General features: G+C 43.2%; 1 protein-coding gene across 5 annotated transcripts in view; it reads left to right on the top strand.

Moving 5' to 3' along the window:
* Positions 1–17933, top strand: part of LOC144937653 (glycine receptor subunit alpha-2-like) — a 40276-nt gene that overhangs the window by 9543 nt on the left and 12800 nt on the right. For 2 of the 5 annotated variants that reach the window (XM_078865036.1, XM_078865035.1), the window contains exons 3-4: positions 13996–14063; positions 16894–17117. In XM_078865036.1, coding sequence (XP_078721162.1) covers positions 13996–14063; positions 16894–17117 — 292 coding nt within the window. Of the gene's footprint in view, positions 1–12116; positions 12126–12406; positions 12426–13718; positions 13737–13995; positions 14064–16893; positions 17118–17933 lie in introns of those variants that run through there. The other 3 variants (XM_078865037.1, XM_078865038.1, XM_078865039.1) reach the window with 3 other exon arrangements.

Here is a 17933-nt window from a genome sequence, read left to right as displayed (position 1 = left end):
TTCTCGTGCATTATGCAGTTTACATCTTACGTGTATTTGAGATGTTTAAATATGCAGAGCGATCAATGTGTATTTGCGGGTTGCATTTTATGCCGTAATTATTTAAGTTCACGGTGGCAACACATTTACAATGATTATGCAACGCATTGAGGATTACTTTGTGCAGGTACTGCGGTTGTAAATAATCACCTGACTTAAGTAAACATTAATGACACAATTCTATTCTCTTACATTCTTTCATGAATTGGTTTTGATGTTAATTGAATACATGAAACTGAAACAGAAAACTAAACAGAAATAACACTTCAAAGGCGCAATTGCGACACTGCTGGTGGAAATGTCTCCAGTGGAGCAAGCTCGAGAGAGACCCCCTCCACAACAACGTCAGAGGGTGTTTTGGCCTACTCTTCCACACTTGCCAGATGTCTCAGAAGAGGTGGAAGTGCCTACACTTTACCCCACCGCACGCGACCTGCCCATCGATTAACCGTGGTGCCCACATGTATTATGCTGGGCGGGCACAGAAACAGGGGGTCGCTTGAAGGATTCTCCCAATTGTTTCAACTACCGTGCCGGGAGGTAAAAAGTCCAGCGTGCTCACCATGACACTGTGGCAAAATAAATAAATAAAACATATTGCAATTAGCAACCCTTTACATCATATGCTTGTCAATTATCAAATGTTACACACGTACACACACTCAATTACGGGCAGAGGGCAGTGCAGAAGAAAATAAAAACATTGTTGTACTATACTTCTATGCTCCTCCATGTGGTGCTGCCTGCCTTCCTCTGACCAGCTTGGTGTCATGGGGGTCTCATAACGCCCACGACCCGCACAGCGTTGGGAGGTCATCATCCAGCAGTGTTTGACAAAGAGCTGCACACGTGCAGTGTGATGTCCCGTTTCTTAGGCATCACATTATGCACATCTATCTATATCAGTTCTTCAGCCAGTGTTTTATATGGCAAGACCGATATATGTTTTTTTTTCATTACATATAGCTGCACATTTTATCGAGTTCAGAAGAGTGACGATCTGAGTGGACACTCACGAGGATATGAACTAACATCCCTATCTTCTTGGTTCTTTCGGTAAAGTCACGTAGAATGGAAAAAAAAAACAATAAAATAATCGGTAAAGTCACGTAGAATGGAAATAATAAAGTAATTAAAAATTAAGCATAATATATTAATTAAATAATTCTTTTTTAATGCTTTCTTTTTATTATTTCCATTCTACGTGACTTTACCGAAAGAACCAAGAAGATGAATCCCTGCAGTCACGAAAGCTTTAAATCGAAATTTAACATCCCTATGGTTGGGAGCCTGTGCTCAACCCAACTAATCTGACCCTGCCTTTCGTGCCATTAACATCCATTTCAGCAGATCGCATAGCAGGAGAGCATTACACATTCTTACAGTGTTGACAAAAATACATAAAGTGGTGTTAATTGCTTTCTTTGTTTGACTATGACAAGGCTATGATGAGTAACTAATTCGTAATTACACGCATTTGTTAATAACAACAACATCTGATATCGTCAAGCAAGGAGCATGAACCCATCACGTGAACTCTGGTCAACCTCGCAGCAGCTGTTGGCTAGCCATCGCTTCTGCGGCCGTCTGGAACGCTCTTCCTCCCGATATTCGGAAGCCACTGAAGCAATGCACTTTCAAATCGAAATGTAAACTCATTTCTTTAGAAGTGCTTTTTTGTATTTAGTGTCGTGTCCTTTACTCACTCTTCTGATTAGCATGGTTGGCTATGTACGGTGCAAACGAAGTTCAGCATACATACACGGTAGCAGCTTACTGCAGTGTGCATTGGTAAATCATATGCTGACAAGAAAGCAAAAGTAACACTGGTCAACAAAAGACAATTTTTTTTCTGGCTGGACTTTTGCAGCTGTTTTAGACTAATTTAAGGGTGCTGATTCCAAATCTGATCTCAGATTTGCTCTATCACATCTCATTTTTATGCTATCGGCATACCCCATTTTCATTGATTTTACCTGAAATTAACTCTGTCACTTATGATTGCAAGTTGTTGCGAGTCAGTGACTGCTTTAGTGTTAAAATATGGTGCTGTGTTTTTAGGATAGTGTGTTTATAATATCATTTTATGTAGATATCCACATCTATTTAATATTTTTCTTCTGCAGTTTTTATTGAAAATGCAATATTTGATATCTCAAAAACCTGATGTGATAGACAAAAACTGATGCCAGATTTGGAATCAGCACCCCAAAGTTACCTTATACCCGTTGGAATACCTTATGCCAGAAAAAGTGTGTTGACCAGTGCACTCTAGACTTTGCTGCTACACTGAGTGGTAAATATTATTGATTTATGCCCAGAGATTGCATATACATTATCACCAAGGTGGCAATACTTTTTGCCGAGACACATGGCGACTATTAATACTATAATAAAGATGCAATCAGTTACGTTTTGTCTTGCTTTTTTGCCTTTTTCACAATGTTGTTAAAATTTTGCTATGAAAGTGTGGTTCCAAAATTGTGAACATTACCTTTGGAAATCTCACAAAGCAGAGCCGTCACCTATTTCAGAAATATCCGTGAAAGAGATTTTTCAGAGGCCTTCTCTAAAAAGCTTTCAAAGGGCCTTTTAAAATCCTTTACAAAGTAAGGACAAAGACAAATATCCCCCGTATAGGCTTAACAGACTGTTGGGGCAAGTGCTGTGTGCGAGCACCTGTGAAGGTCGGTACAGCACGAGAGGGGGCAGGTGACCAGCGCCACGCCCGACCGCCTTTGTATTCCCAAGCGGCGATATTTACACACCGCAGCAGGTACTCATTTGAGGCTGAGTCGACCTAGTTAAACGTTCCCACACACTCATTATTACACGTTGTTTTGTTGTTGTTGTTGTTGTGGTGGTGCAATAATTGGTGGCTGGCTGAGACCATCACTTCCCTCGCAATTGAGAAATTGGTTAAATCACAGGTGGTGGCTTGGATTCAAATCGACGATCTTATCAGTGCCGGCTCACTGCTTAGATTTCCAAGCCAGCAGGCTGCATCGCGTTGCTTTCTTGATGCCGTGCCACGTAGAGGAACATTCATATTCATTTGGTATGTTCAGTGAAATGCAATGAGCAGGCACGAGGTACGTCGCCTCTGTAAACTAACGGAAGTGTTCGCGGTAGTTTCACACTGGGCAATGTAGAAACATTTGATCACATTTCGTTTTTTTTCTTTCCCATAGACAAAATCGTTAAGCGCCCGTGCTTTATCTCCGCACCGTCAGGAACAAATCCCAGGCAGATTTTGAAAGATGTCGGCCTTGAGGCATTTTCAGTGTGCACTGAGTAAATCTGCACGCGAATGGAAATGATTGACTCGTGCGCGGAAAGATAGTCTGGAGTTCTCTTCTGGCATCTGGGTGTTAGAAGCACAGCTTTACGCCCTCATGGACATAGGAGACTACTATATATTGCCGGGCTGGGTTGTTGGTGTTGTTGCCGTGTGATTTTTTTTTTATCACCACCACATATTCCCCTACCTCGCATTATCGTGCGACCTCTTGCAATGTGAAAAATCCCATTTGAGCCTCTTTTCGTGTCGTAGAATGGAAGCTGGCAACAGCAGCCTCCTTTATCTTCCAGGCTCCTTCAAGCACCGTCTCACATATCACAATTCAACACAATAACAGCGAATCATGAGCGGCACACCTTTGCACATCCAACACTCGGGAAGGATTAACATTCAGGTGAACGTATCTCCCACCCCCCCGCCCCCCCCCCCCGTCTGTTTAACCACATACATGGGGAAGATTTGTCTCTGTCGCCCCGGATTATCACACACCACCTGCTTTTCATGCCTATTAAAATGCCTGCAACAACAAAAAAAAACCCCACCTCTAATCAGTTGTTTTCTGGCGAGGGCTAATGACTGCTACTCCGACTTAATTATTGCATCCGCAATCAGCGTGTGAACTCCATTTGCCAAACACATCTCAGTTGGGAAGAATGCATATTAGACAATTACCACTTGGACATCTCTCGCGGTGGCAAGGTGCCCCAGTGGTGGGAATAATTTAACTTTGTAAACACATTTTTGTTCAAGCTGGCATCACTGCAATGAGAGTTGAATGCGCGTGCTGTGCCTGCTGATGGCTTGATCAAAATATAAACGAATTCTATGAGAGTGCTATCGAACAAGAATGTGGCTTCGGGCTGTTTCTTTCGCAGAATAATCTTAAATTGTTCAATACGCATAGTTTATGGTGCACTTAAAAGCACAGTACTGGCTGCGTTACGGTCGTTGGCAGAAACTTGTACGCAGTCAAGACAATCAACGGTGATTCGCTGCTCAGATGCATATCAAGCCAGTGTTTATCTGTTGTATGTAGCCCTGGAGCAGTGATGCAATTTCGACATTTCTATGGCAGGGGTGAATCTATCCCCTCCAAGGGACTTCTTCTTTCGTGTGGCTGATGTAGACGCAGAGCAGCAACTGCAATAAAGCATTCAGGTGGTCAAGCCAGACAGCTGGGATCTCTCCTTCGTCTTTGTAGATCAAGGCATTGCGTTGCTATATGTTGTATGGTCTGTCCTCGATGACCACAATCGTACACTGGAGCGTTTTTTATTTTGCATTTGTGCATTAGGTATCCGCGTCTGCAGCCATGGTGTGTGCGGTGAATGCGGCTTAGGGTGGTCCGTGAGCTTTGTGGAAGATCAAACCCAGGGAGATATTCTTGCGTTGGGTCTCTCACAAGGTGGTGTTTGTTTGGGACAACCACTCTTGACTTGCTAACAAATTGGGTCTCATTTTATTGACCCCCAGAGGGTTGATTGGTTGAGTCGACGACCAGTCAGGATTTGAACTCTGCAACCTCTCCATTGCGAGCTGCTCGCTCTCCCGCCAGGCCTCTTCCATTCGCAGCAATCACCCCTGCACGGGAGTGGTACATTCCAAATTAATTCGTTAACTCTTGCACAGTCACACGTGGTGTGGCCGCACAGGTAAAAAGGGCATTTAGTTTGATAGCTTTCAATGGTCTGCGCTGCCAACGTGGGAAATCAAACGTCTGCTGCATGCAGTGAACCGTTACGCACCCCGAGTGTCATGCGACGAAAATATCGTGATAACAACTTGAGAAAGGCCAAGAGCAAAACTTCTGCCCCGTCTGTCGGGGTTAGCAGCCCGGAAAATAGTTCAGCGCCTGGCACCAACCACGTGCAGGATACCTCTCGCTGTCGCCGTGGCGACGACACACGTGGCGACTCCGGTCTGCCAGCAGAATATTCACCAGAGGTCGCAAACGGGTTTTGATTCCTTACCCGTACCCGTACCCGGCCGCACCAGGGTCGCAAACGGGTACCCGTACTCGGCCGTACCCGTACCCTACCCGTACCCGGCTGGGTACGGGTAGGGTACGGGTATCGGGTACCTGATTGCGACCTCTGGGATGAAGCCATGTTGCAGGCGCGGGTGGGTTGATTCTAGGAACTTGAATTGTGAGAAGAGACAAGACGTTGGGAAATGAGTTACAAACGGTTACTCACCAGTGACTCGCGGTCTACCCGTACCAGTTCCCGGCCGCACCAGGGTCGCAAACGGGTACCCGTACCCGGCCGGGTACGGGTAGCCGGGTATCAGGTAGGGTACGGGTATCGGGTACCCGGTTGCGACCTCTGATATTCAGTCACAAATACAGCGTGGGCAGTAGAGGGCGGTGCATGGAAAAAAAGGTCATTGCTGTACAGTACTTCTATTCTCCCATGTCTATGTGGTTCAGCTTCACCAACCCACGCTGATCAGTGTCGCACAGGATGGTCTAGTTAACCCTGACGAAGAGTGCAGCGTAGGGAGGCCCTCATCCAGCAGTTGATTGGCAAAGGGCTGTACATGTATACCCTAAGGAATATATGAGTTCACTAAAGTGAGTGAATGCGCTAATTGCATCGATTTAACAGTATTTAAAGTTAAATCGTCAAACGTTGTCTTCGCTAGAAAATGGGCACTTTGTGAAAACTTGAGCGGTTCAGTGCGAAAAGAAACAAAAAGTGACTTCATTAAATATGGATTTAAATTAATTAGCATCCGTAATAGGTTAAGGAAACATAAATCAATGACAAAAAAGATCATCTACATACATGCATAAATTAATTAACACTCGGGAAATGGGGCGTATCAAATGCACAGCATAGTGACTGTCGTCAAAATACTGTATTTCTTGTACTGCGTTATAATGCTTACAGAAACGATTTGAAACCTAAAAAAACTTCGTTTTACCGACTTGTAAACACATTCATTGAAGCCCTTTTCATTTTTTAAAGAAAAAACTGAGACGAAATTATATATGCGCCGTTTACCTTAACCAGCGCGATCACTCAAAGATTCCGTCTCACCTTTTCCACTGTGAGGGCAAATTTTGACACAAGGTCTGCGCCTCAATATGGGATGGACAGTTCACATGCAAATGCGCATTTTTTTCCCCCACTCCTGGGTGTTTTTGGATGCCCTTTGAACACAAGCAACGTGCTGGGGTAACTAAATCTCTTCACCCAGCCTGCTATAAATTGCCGGTTGCATCACAGAGTCGAGCCAAGTCTGAGGAGGGCTTCTGAATACATTTCTTGAGTTTTATCCCTCCATAGATCGTGGGTTCAAATGCCGCCTGTATAGTTGGAGTTTGCAAGTTCTTCCCGTGGTTACGTGGATTTTTCTCCGGGGTCCGTCGGTTGTTCCCTCCACATTTAGAATCAACATCACGCGTTTAGAGTCGTTGGCTGTCGCTATACATTGACACGTGATAAGCCACTTGGTTAAGCTATCATTTGTGGCCAGGTCGCTTCTGAAAAAGAACCATACAGCTCAAGGGGCCTTGCCTGATCAAATAAAAAAAAATTGTTTGTAGTAGTTCGCTCAAGGCACTGCTGGCGGAATGGCCTCCAAAAAAAGGATATCATGGGAGCCCCTCGAGAAGGTGTTTGGCCTACTCTTCCACACTCATCAGACGTCCCTTTACTCCACCACATGCAACCTTTCATGTGGTGGGTGGACAGATGTGGGTTGGATTCTCGAAATTTGCCCCATTATTTCACCTCCCGCACCGGGAGATTGAATCGAACTAGCACCCACTCGATTGCACGTCCAGTTCATCGCTAACATTTTTACACCATGGCAGTATCCCATTAATACCAAAATGATGTTCATAAAGCCTATGCACCACACTGGATTGTGCCCATGCTCATTGCTGATTTCGATCAGTGATGAAAATTACACTTTTTTTACGGCTTATGTTTGTGTCTCCATAGGAGAACCATTTATCACTACCCACAACATCTCCAGTTAAGTGGGGTCAGCCCGGATGACCATCGGATTGCTTTAGCGGGGGCCGCTGTATATTTTGTTTACAATTGCAATGGATAGAGTGGTGGTGCAGCGGTTAGCACGCTGTGCAATGAACCTGCCCACCCGAGTTCAATTCCCTGCCACAGCCAACATCGATGGCAAGGGTCATCAGAACTTGCAATGCCTCTCCCCCCCCCCCATTCACCAACATGCACTGACCAGTCTTGTGAAGTATACCTACAGTACTATAATCACCCAGGAATGTCCTTAACGCTCGTGACGTCACTCCACGTCGAGCAGCCCCCCTCATTAATATTCATTAGCAGGTGACGTCCTCCAAATGGACACCCCCCCCCCCCACGTTATTATTACCTACTATGAGCCAAGAATGTCTTTGTGCAACGCTCGTGACGTCACTCCACGCCGACCAGCCTCATTAATAATCATGAACGTCGTGAGAATTATTGCATTATGTTTTATTTTTATTATTTTATTATTTCCCTTCTACGTGACTTTACCGAAAGAACCAAGAAGATGAATCCCTGCAGTCACGAAAGCTTTAAATTGAAATCATGAACAGGTTACGTCCTACCACATCGAGCAGCCCCCTTCATTAATATTCATGAGCAGGTGACGTTCTCCAAATGGACACCCCCCCTTCCATTCATAATAATTAGCGGGTGACGTCACTCCACATGGGGGGGCGAGGCGCCTCCTCCCCCCTCCTCGGCGTCAACTCACAACCCTCACTACAAAGACAGAACCCTCACGTCACGCGATCTCCATAACGCTGTTGAGATATCAAAGTAAAAAGGACGTCGTGATGAACAAGGGATTATAACCTTTACATGAAATAGGTCTGTGTCACCGCGCCCTTACAAATTGCACACGCATTGATGCAATGAATATCACGTGGCGGTCTGTTTTTCGCTTGCAAGTTTCAGATCTACTGCAATACACCCGTCCTTGGACGGGCAAAAGGCTAGTGCTAAAATAAATATAGGGTGCTTCAAACACTCTTTGACTTTTTGAAGCTATTAACATTACATTTGTTATCATGTCACTGTGTAGTATTATCATTTTTTTTGTCCATTAAAAACGATAGTCCCATGTGAGTGTTAACATTTTTGGAAGCACCCTGTACATGACCAACACGGCATGGGTAGGCCTTCATCCATTGGTGGATTGAGACTGGTCAGAATATATGTTTTTGATGAGTTTTGCAAGCCGCTCTTTGTCTAATCTGTACAACTGGAGGGTATTTGTTTTTGTTGTCACGTGTTCTCAGTCCACTGCCTGAAATGCACAATTTGTAATAATTGTATTTTTTAACATGTATTTATTCATTTCTTAAACATCTGTGGCGAGCAGGGTAATTATAAGAGTTGTTAAATGCTGTTGTGGTTTTATTTACAGATAATGTGGCGTTACACGTGCACTGTTGTGATCTTGTGTTCGAAGCGTAAACATTAATTTTGCCTTCATCTGTACTTGTTTGTGCAAAGATAATAACAATTTATCATATTAGCAAACAGGGAATTACTATCCATAATAGAGGTTTTTTGGGGTTAGATCGCGTAAATATAAATGTGTCGTTAAACCTGCCACCATCCGAAACAGTCAATCAGTAAGATTTGTCACGTGAACAAAACGTCGCCAATTCGTCACTAGTTCAGCACACCGGTGAGTTGGAGAGTAAACCCACAACATTAACTATTCGAGTTCGATTTAAAGCTTTCGTGACTGCAGGGATTCATCTTCTTGGTTCTTTCGGTAAAGTCACGTAGAATGGAAATAATAAAATAATAAAAATAAAACATAATAAAATAATTCTCACAACGTTTCGGCCACAACGCAAGCAGCCGTCCTCAGGTGGAGAACAGGTCTGTCGAGAAGACAGAGTCTGATTAACAATTCGAGTTCGAGGTTTCGCCAGTAATTACAACCTGCCTCATCAGGCGACAGGCAGAGCTGTGTCGGGTGGTGGTGGGTTTAACGACACATTTATATTCATGCGATCTTACCCAAAACACCTCTGTTTTGGATAATCTTGGTCAGAAAAGCCTACGTGTTAAACTGACTAACATCTATCGGGAAGTATTACTCAATTATTGGTTGTCTGATGCTCTTGCGCCCACAGATGTAAGACAGATCAGTAATTCTAAACGATTCTGCTGGAATAATAAAATAATAAAAATAAAACATAATTAAATAATTCTCACGACGTTTCGGCCACAACGCAAGCAGCCGTCCTCAGGTGGAGAACATGTCTGTTATTTCCATTCTACGTGACTTTACCGAAAGAACCAAGAAGATGAATCCCTGCAGTCACGAAAGCTTTAAATCGAAAGATTCTGCTGAAGTTTAGTAATTGGTTGCATTGCGAGCCAAATAGTGGGGGGCTGAAGGGTTGCTTATTATTTAAATGTAAATTAGTTGCTTTTAATTTTAAACGTGGCAGAGAATGAGTCAACACTGTTAAAATTATGCCTTTGTCAAACTTGTGGTTAACAGGTGTCAGTGTCAGTATAAATAGCCTTCAGTGGATTTGAGGATTTATCTTCAAACACAAAACTACGAGAGGTTCAAGCCGACTGTGACATGCGGCAGACTAATAATGCTGGCCGTGTTTGCTCTGCCTTGCATTGCATTTTAAAACAAAGGCGTTCCTCAAACATCAACAACCAGAGAGAGAGAGAGAGAAAACACAGAAAAGCACATATTCTTAGGTTTTTTCGGTCAAGTCACGTAGGTAAAACATTAAAATTAATAAAAGAAAAATGTTTTACCTACGTGACTTTACCGAAAAAACCTAAGAATATGAATCCTTGCAGTCACGAAAGCTTCACATCTAGAACAGAAAAGCACCCTTACTCTGATCAGGTTGTTGTTACTACCCAGATATATATTGTCTGCTTTTGTTATTTATATTCTCCACTCACATGCTAATGAGCGTATTGAGTTATCCTTTATCATATTAGGGGATGTCGTGGTGGCGATATATTGACTACCTCGTCTGGTATGCCAGAGGTCGTGGGTTCGATCCCGATCCTGACGCATGTATATTTGGAGTTTGCATGTTCTCCCCGTGGTCGCGTGGATTTTTCTCCAGGTTCTCCGGGTTTTTCCTCCGTATTTATAAGCATGCGTTTAGAGCATTTGGTTGCTATACATTTCCACACCATAAGCCACTTCGTTGGGTTATCATTTGTGGCCAGGTCGCTTCTGAAAAAAATAATAGCTACGTAGTTCAGTGTGCCTTACCTGGTAAAATAAAAAAGACGTGTGTTTTTAGTGTAAACAAAAACACGTTTGCTGGACGAATTCCTGCCTGTATTCCTGCCCGACTGGCTGGCGCGCTGTCAGAACGTACGTGCGCGGCGGTGACGTCATCGTGCACATCTGCGTGATGACGTCACGCGAATCCCTGTCCATCGAGCTGGGTTCGTGCGTAGCGCGGCTGGCTGAGAGGGGGGGAGATGGAGGGGGGGAGATGGAGGGAGGGAGAAAGGGGGGGGGGGGGTCTTTTAGCGTCTGTCAGTTTACCGACAATGATTCAAGGCAAGCCCGACTCTGCTGATGTAGACATTCTATGTCGAAACCGGTCCAGAGTTTTGCTCGCACTGAATTGATGTTCCTGAAATTTTTCATTCCCAGCAGGGGGGAGTGTGGCGCTGATGGGTTGCATAAAGAATGCTTGCATTTTTTAGGTGGATAGATATATTGCGGAGATATATTGGCTGCTTATCTATTGTGTTATCAAGATGATGTTCTTAGAAGTCCCAAATGTACACGATCAAAGCAATCTTTATTTGAAGCTTTCGTGACTGCAGGAATCCATACTCTTTGGTTCTTTCGGTAAAGTCACGTGGGTATAAAAATAATAATAGATCACGACGTTTCGATCGCAACACAAGCAACCGTCATCAGGTGTGAAACAAACACAGCAGGAGGACTGCTGACGTTTCACACCTGATCATGGTTGCTTGTGTTGCGATCGAAACGTCGTTATTTTTATACGTATGTGACCTATTTTCAAAGCACTTTAGTACGCATGTTTTTTTTTACCACAAGTGTGTGTGGTTAATAATTATAATAGGTGTCTAATTGGTATTTGAACGTCTGAACACTTGTATTATTCCCGGAAAGGGTAAAGCCTATTCTTTAGTCATCATTTTTTGTCAAGAAAAGTTTAGAACATTTCAGTCAGTTTTAACATTTTCCACAGTTCTCAACGTAAATATGTTTTATGCTTTCCAACCGCAATAATGCATTAGGCTTGTCTGTCTATCTGCCTATCGCTAAAGTGAGGTCATGATAACTATTGTAACGATGATCCAGTGTGATACAAACGTTAGTTTAAAGTTGTGTTCACATTAGGGACCTACCAGTGAGAAAACTGGCTTTAAAAAAATCAAGGATTTGACAAAATCTCGGGGACACAAATCACGTAAAAATTACGATTTGCAAACACACATAATCCATCCATATACATGACTTGTGTTCCTTATTTCCTTAATAGAGAAGGTTGTGGTGGTGGTGTTTTAGACTATTCTGTCTCGTTCAAGTCAACATGGAATACGCGCTTCGGACAGTGGGAATCGGAAGTGTGCCTGCGTACTTTGCCTGCCACTGATTTCACAGGTTCACAATGCCGTTCTGTGCTGTCCCCTTTCTCATTATAGCGCCCATTTCCGTGCCGAGTGTTCCACGTGTCTGCCATCCAGAGTGTCCGCTGCATGTTCATCCATGGCCAGACGCTGACCGCCGTGAAGAACGGTACATTTCATTCCACGCGGTGAGACACAAAGCGTTTAATCGGAGTCTGCTCGTGGACATCCCACCCTGTGTACGCTCCTGACTCAATGTGTTTCCTCGTTTTTGTTACACGGAATGCCTTCCCTTTCTGCTTTGCGCGTCCAATTCTTTAAAATAATTCATACGGTCGTTTGTTCATTTCCCTCCTTGTTTGGATGTATTCAATTGTATACATCATCTCACGCCACTCGATCGATGAGTGCGGAGGAAGCCAAGACCGCATCGGATATCACCTGCCACTGGTGTTAGTCGTGACTGGGAATTGAACTCAGGTGTCCAGGTTCGTAGAGCAGTGTGCCAACCGCTGCGCCACTGATCCTTTCCCGTTCGGCAACCTGCACTGTGTGGTGAAATACGGTCAGAAAATCCGATTTGACCGATACAAGAAGGGATGGCCTTCATCTAGCAGCGGATTGACAAAAGGCTGTAAATTATATGCTACTATTATGTTATTTAATTATTTAGATTACAACTTCAAAGGATTTCCAAAGTTGCTACATTTTAAAATAGGTGTTTTATTAGCGACTGAATTTTTAAAGAAATGGTTCACAGTTGCCTTGTTAATATAATTCAAATTTATATATATATGTTTTTAATTAACCTTCAAATCGGGCACCTTGGTGGCAAGGGATGTTTCTCCGGGTCCTTCGGTTTTCCCCTCCACATTTATAATCAACACGCGTTTAGAGTATTTGACTGCTTATACATTTCCACGTGATAAGCCACTTCGTTGAGTTGATATTATTATTTGTGATCACCAGGTTCGCTTCTGAAAAAGAGCGATACAGCTCAGTGGGCCTTATCTGGTAAAATAACAAAAAACATTGTTTAGCATAGTTAAATTCCTTCAGCAATGAACAACTTGGATATGCTATCTTTACTCCTGAACCCACTGCCCTCTCTCTTCCTCCTGCATAAATGCAAACGGGTATTTATTCAAAACGCTAGAGCTGATAAAGAACGCCCATATTTCATGAAGGGACAGATACAGACAGATTTCTGGAACTTGGTCAGTCCGACAAAGTTCCTTTTTGCCGAAATTTTAAATAAATGTTTGGCTAATTCCAGCAACAGATTGGGGAAACCTACCATTGGGTTGCAAGCCATGTCTGCGGCGCCAATCTATCTGCGATTTATTTGGAAATCATAACAACTCGAAAAATTTCCGTTCTAGATATCTGCCCTCGCCATGCCGACAACAGCACGGCTGTTAAAACTGCGACGGAATTGCACCAAAGTGTTTTTTTTAAAGCAATTGTCTGTGACAATCGCAAGCCTTCAAACAAAATCAGGTGCCGTGTATTTCCCTTTAGTTTTCACGGTGTGATTTTCAATTAATTCCAACCACAGGATATTCAACAGCAACAGACGCAGTTGCATTAAATTTGAATTCATACATGCTGGATTTTTTTTCTTTATTTCTACAATCAAATGGACGAACGCAAGCTCGTGTTCAAGCACGAGTTTTGCAACGGCATTGGCACCTGCCTCATTTTGTCTTCTTATTGCACTTCGCAGGAAACCCTGTAAGTGTCACTTGCGATTTTTTTTTTCATCAACAGTTTTTGGATCCATCACTGAAACTGCCATGGTAAGTTCAGGCTTGTCGCGTGAAAATGGAAAAAGCTTTGACGGAGACCAGTCGGCGAGGCATTTGCGCAAGGAATACAAAGCTCTGCCGTGTCGGCAGACAGGATGCAAAGTATCGTGCAGATGAGCAGAGACGAGTGGATTTGTGAATTTTCCAGGGAGCAGTCTTCGCCGAACCCGAATGCCTTTTCCTGATGGCCTCCGTGTGTCTGAGACGTGCATTAACAATGACAATCCTGTGCCTATTGTTTCAATTGCAGGTTATCCAGTCAATGTTACCTGCAACATATTTATCAACAGTTTTGGCTCAATAGCAGAGACTACAATGGTGAGTGACGCGAACATTGAAACCATCGTTTTACACATTAATTTACCCATCGTCAAAATCTGAAAATCTTTTCGAATGTCGTCCCTATGATTTGTTTTTTTAGCCACGCATGAAAACATTTTTTTTTCAAGAGCCCTGATACTTGTGATAATTTACATAACTGACTCACCATCACGTTTGCCTGCCCTGCTTTTGACCTTCGCATGCAAGGAAATCATCGTAATTATATATACAAATGGTCTTGGAAGGCCTGTGTGGAGTATGGGTTATAGCATATTGCATTCGCAAATTAAATATAACATGTTTTAAGTTTAACTTTAAACTTGCGTGACTGCAGGAATTCATATTCTTTGGTTCTTTCGGTAATGTCACGTAGATAGAAAAATAATAATAACATTTAAGTGAATAATTTATTTTTTTAAACCACTAATGCAGACTGTAGCCTGGTTCTTAATCGGAGTGAGTGTACTGGTAGTCTATAATGTAGACTGTAGCCTGGTTATTAGGTTTGGTGAGTGTACTGACAGTCTATTATGTAGAGTGTAGCAATGGTTAATAAGCTGGGTAAGTTTACTGGCAGTCTATAATGTAGACTGTAGCCTCGTTATTAAGCTGGTGAGCGTATTGGCAGTCAATAATGGAGACTGTAGCCTGGTTATTAAGCTGGTGAGTGTACTGGCAGTCTATAATGGAGACTGTAGCCTGGTTATTAAGCTGGTGAGTGTACTGGCAGTCTATAATGGAGACTGTAGCCTGGTTATTAAGCTGGTGAGTGTACTGGCAGTCTATAATGGAGACTGTAGCCTGGTTTTAAGCTGGTGAGCGTCTACATCATAGACTGCCAGTACACTCACCGAGGTTAAGAATCAGGCTACAGTCGACATTAGTGTTTTTTTTAACTCACATTAATTGTATTATTATTTTTCTATCTACGTGACTTTACCGAAAGAACCAAAGAATATTACATGTTTTGTTATAATCACTTATGACACTGCAAACGCAATTAATTGGCATTTGTTTGACTTATGACATTGATGACATTTTAATTGCAAATCATCAGCAATTACCTGGTTCCAAAATGATTCAATGCCTCACATAAATAAAAAATAAGTTTATTTTAATTATCCAATGGTGGAAGCTCGATGTCATTTGCGGGCAACAAGAAATAATTCTTCCCATCCAGATTCATGAAAATTTAAAGATGTTTCTCAATGGAGAGGGATTGTGCTTTGCTTGCTTGTCATTCTAACGCCATGCGGTGCAGCCATCACACCTCGTGATGTAACAGTGTTCTTCGCTAATTATCAGAGGGGAGCCACTCCCGACAAATAAGACGACATCGGTGTGAGAGAGCCGCCACACATTTGAAACCACACGATGATGATGGGTAGGGGGGTGGGAGGGTGTTTTCACATTCGTGTATTGTTGGGGGCCATACGTCACGGGCCGATCTGAAGGTCATCAGGGGTGGTTACCAGTGCGTCTTATAATCAGGAGGATATCATATATAGCTGCTGACGATAATTCGAGATTTTGTATTAAAACAATTTAAGTACATTGCAAACATTTGCATTGTGAAGTTGAAACTGATCATTATAATTATTTAATAATGAATGATATCTTCATTAAGGATACCCTCTATATAATTTGCTATTCCCCAACCCTTTGCTTTGGCTTTGTGTTTAAATGTATTTCAAGCATTTTCCCATAACCTCCCTGCCACATGACAATCAAAGGCAGTGAACACTTACATCTTTCATTTCATCCGTCTCGACATCATTGGGGCTTTAATATATTTGACCGATTAATGAATCATGGAGAAGGCATCAGATGCTCGTGTATTGGTTTTGGCTAGACGGTCGTGGTAAGGCTCGCAATCATGTCACGGTCTGTTCAATAGCGAGTCTTGAACCGTTTCTGAAATATCTGTCTCGCAAGAAGAATCAAATCGGCGGTGGGTTAAACAGGCAACGTCATGCAAATTACTTGGCACAACACAATGCCATGCTTTCCTTCTGTCAGTCAATATTTGCCACTTAATTAAAATTAGAGGGGGGGGGGGGGGGCGAGGGGGGAGGAGCAACACGTGCTTTATTCTGAGACGTCACAATACCATTGTTTATTTATTGTATTGCAGCGCAGAGTGAATTTTAAATGCAATTTGTATTTGGTAGCAACTGCAGACGTGCACACACAGAGTGTCAACAAGGCAATGAGCCATCAGCCATCTGGGCAGATAATGGCTTTGAATTTGTATTGAAAATGCGGCTGCAGGCCTCGGGCACTTGACAATAGCAACAAGGCCAAGTATTTGCCCAGGCAAGCCTCACACTGAAGTGCCCAGATTTGATTTTGTTTTGTTTAAGAATGTTCGTGCTAAATTGGGATATTTGGCTGATTCCGCTAATCATTGTGTTGGCTTCACGTGGCAGGAATTCAGAGAACCTGAAGAAAATCCGTGCACACCACTCAGCACTGCCATTTATTGGCCACCTTGCAGATCCATGCCTACAACACCTGACATGCCCTGGTGAACACCCATCCGAGTATTCACCAGGCTCATCACAGCTTAGCTTCAGAGATTGGATGGTAATGGGCACATTCAGATTCATTTTACTGCCGGAACTAGACAATTGCAAAGCGTCCCCGTAACACAGAGGTGGCCCTTAATTGTAGACCTCCCACTGCTTCCCCATCACCCTCACCGATATTTAACAGCCCCTAGAATGTGCACGGCGACATTAGCACATATACGCCATGCAGGTGTTGCACGCAGGGCCGTAATGAATTCTCACACTCGGTCTCTCGGTGTTCCCCTTCTGCGCGCAAGGATTACCGGGTCAACATTTTCCTGCGACAGCAGTGGAACGACCCTCGGCTTGCGTACAGCGAGTACCCCGACGACTCCCTGGACCTCGACCCCTCCATGCTCGACTCCATCTGGAAGCCCGATCTGTTTTTTGCCAACGAGAAGGGGGCAAACTTTCACGAGGTCACCACTGACAATAAGCTGTTGCGCATATTTAAGGACGGGAACGTCCTTTACAGCATAAGGCAAGTTTGCCCGTTGTAACGACACGGCCGGTTTAACCCTCCAAGTGTCAAACGCTTACTTATTCACCCACGTAGCTTTTGCTTAATTCTAGTTGCTAGGTACAGACGCGCTACTGCGGCCGTCTTGAAACGCTCTTCCTTCCGATATTAGGAAGCCACTGGAGATATGCACTTTTAAATCATCATCTAGATTAAAAACTCAATTCTTTAGAACTGATTTGTGTGTTTAGTTTGTTGTCCTTCCCCTACGCACCTCTGATTAGCGCGGTTGGCTACGTACGATGCAAGATAAGTTCAACATACATGCATACTGAGTTAACACAGTTGTATATGTATGGTGTGAAAGAAGTTATATATAGATACATGTACATTTGTAGGGTGGAGCCGGTGGCACAGTGGTTAGCACACTGCACTACCAAAGTGGTCACCCGAGTTGATTTCAAGTCACGGCTAACATCAGTGTCGAGTGATATCCGAACTGCTACTGCCAGTTCCCACCCTCCTTCACCAACCCGCACAGAGAAGAATGATGAAACAAAACACGTGACTGACAAGGCATTGATAAGCCTTCGTTCATTGGTGGATTTAGAATATCTGGAATTTATTATTATTCTATCACTGTTGTGTTTGGGCATTTGTTTATTTTTTTTGTGATAGACACCTGTGATGCCATGCCGAGATGAACGGCCTCCATTTTTAATCAATGTAAATAATTCACTTATAACCAGACGAGAAGATCATTGCTCCTCTGAACGTGACACTAATTGGTGGAATAACGACTACGCACGTTTCATTTTTCTGGCATCGCAAAGAAGG

The sequence above is a fragment of the Lampetra fluviatilis genome, chromosome 19 (genome assembly GCF_964198595.1).
Source record: "Lampetra fluviatilis chromosome 19, kcLamFluv1.1, whole genome shotgun sequence".
Taxonomy (NCBI): Eukaryota; Metazoa; Chordata; class Hyperoartia; order Petromyzontiformes; family Petromyzontidae; genus Lampetra; species Lampetra fluviatilis.
This window is presented reverse-complemented; position numbering and strand designations above follow the sequence as displayed.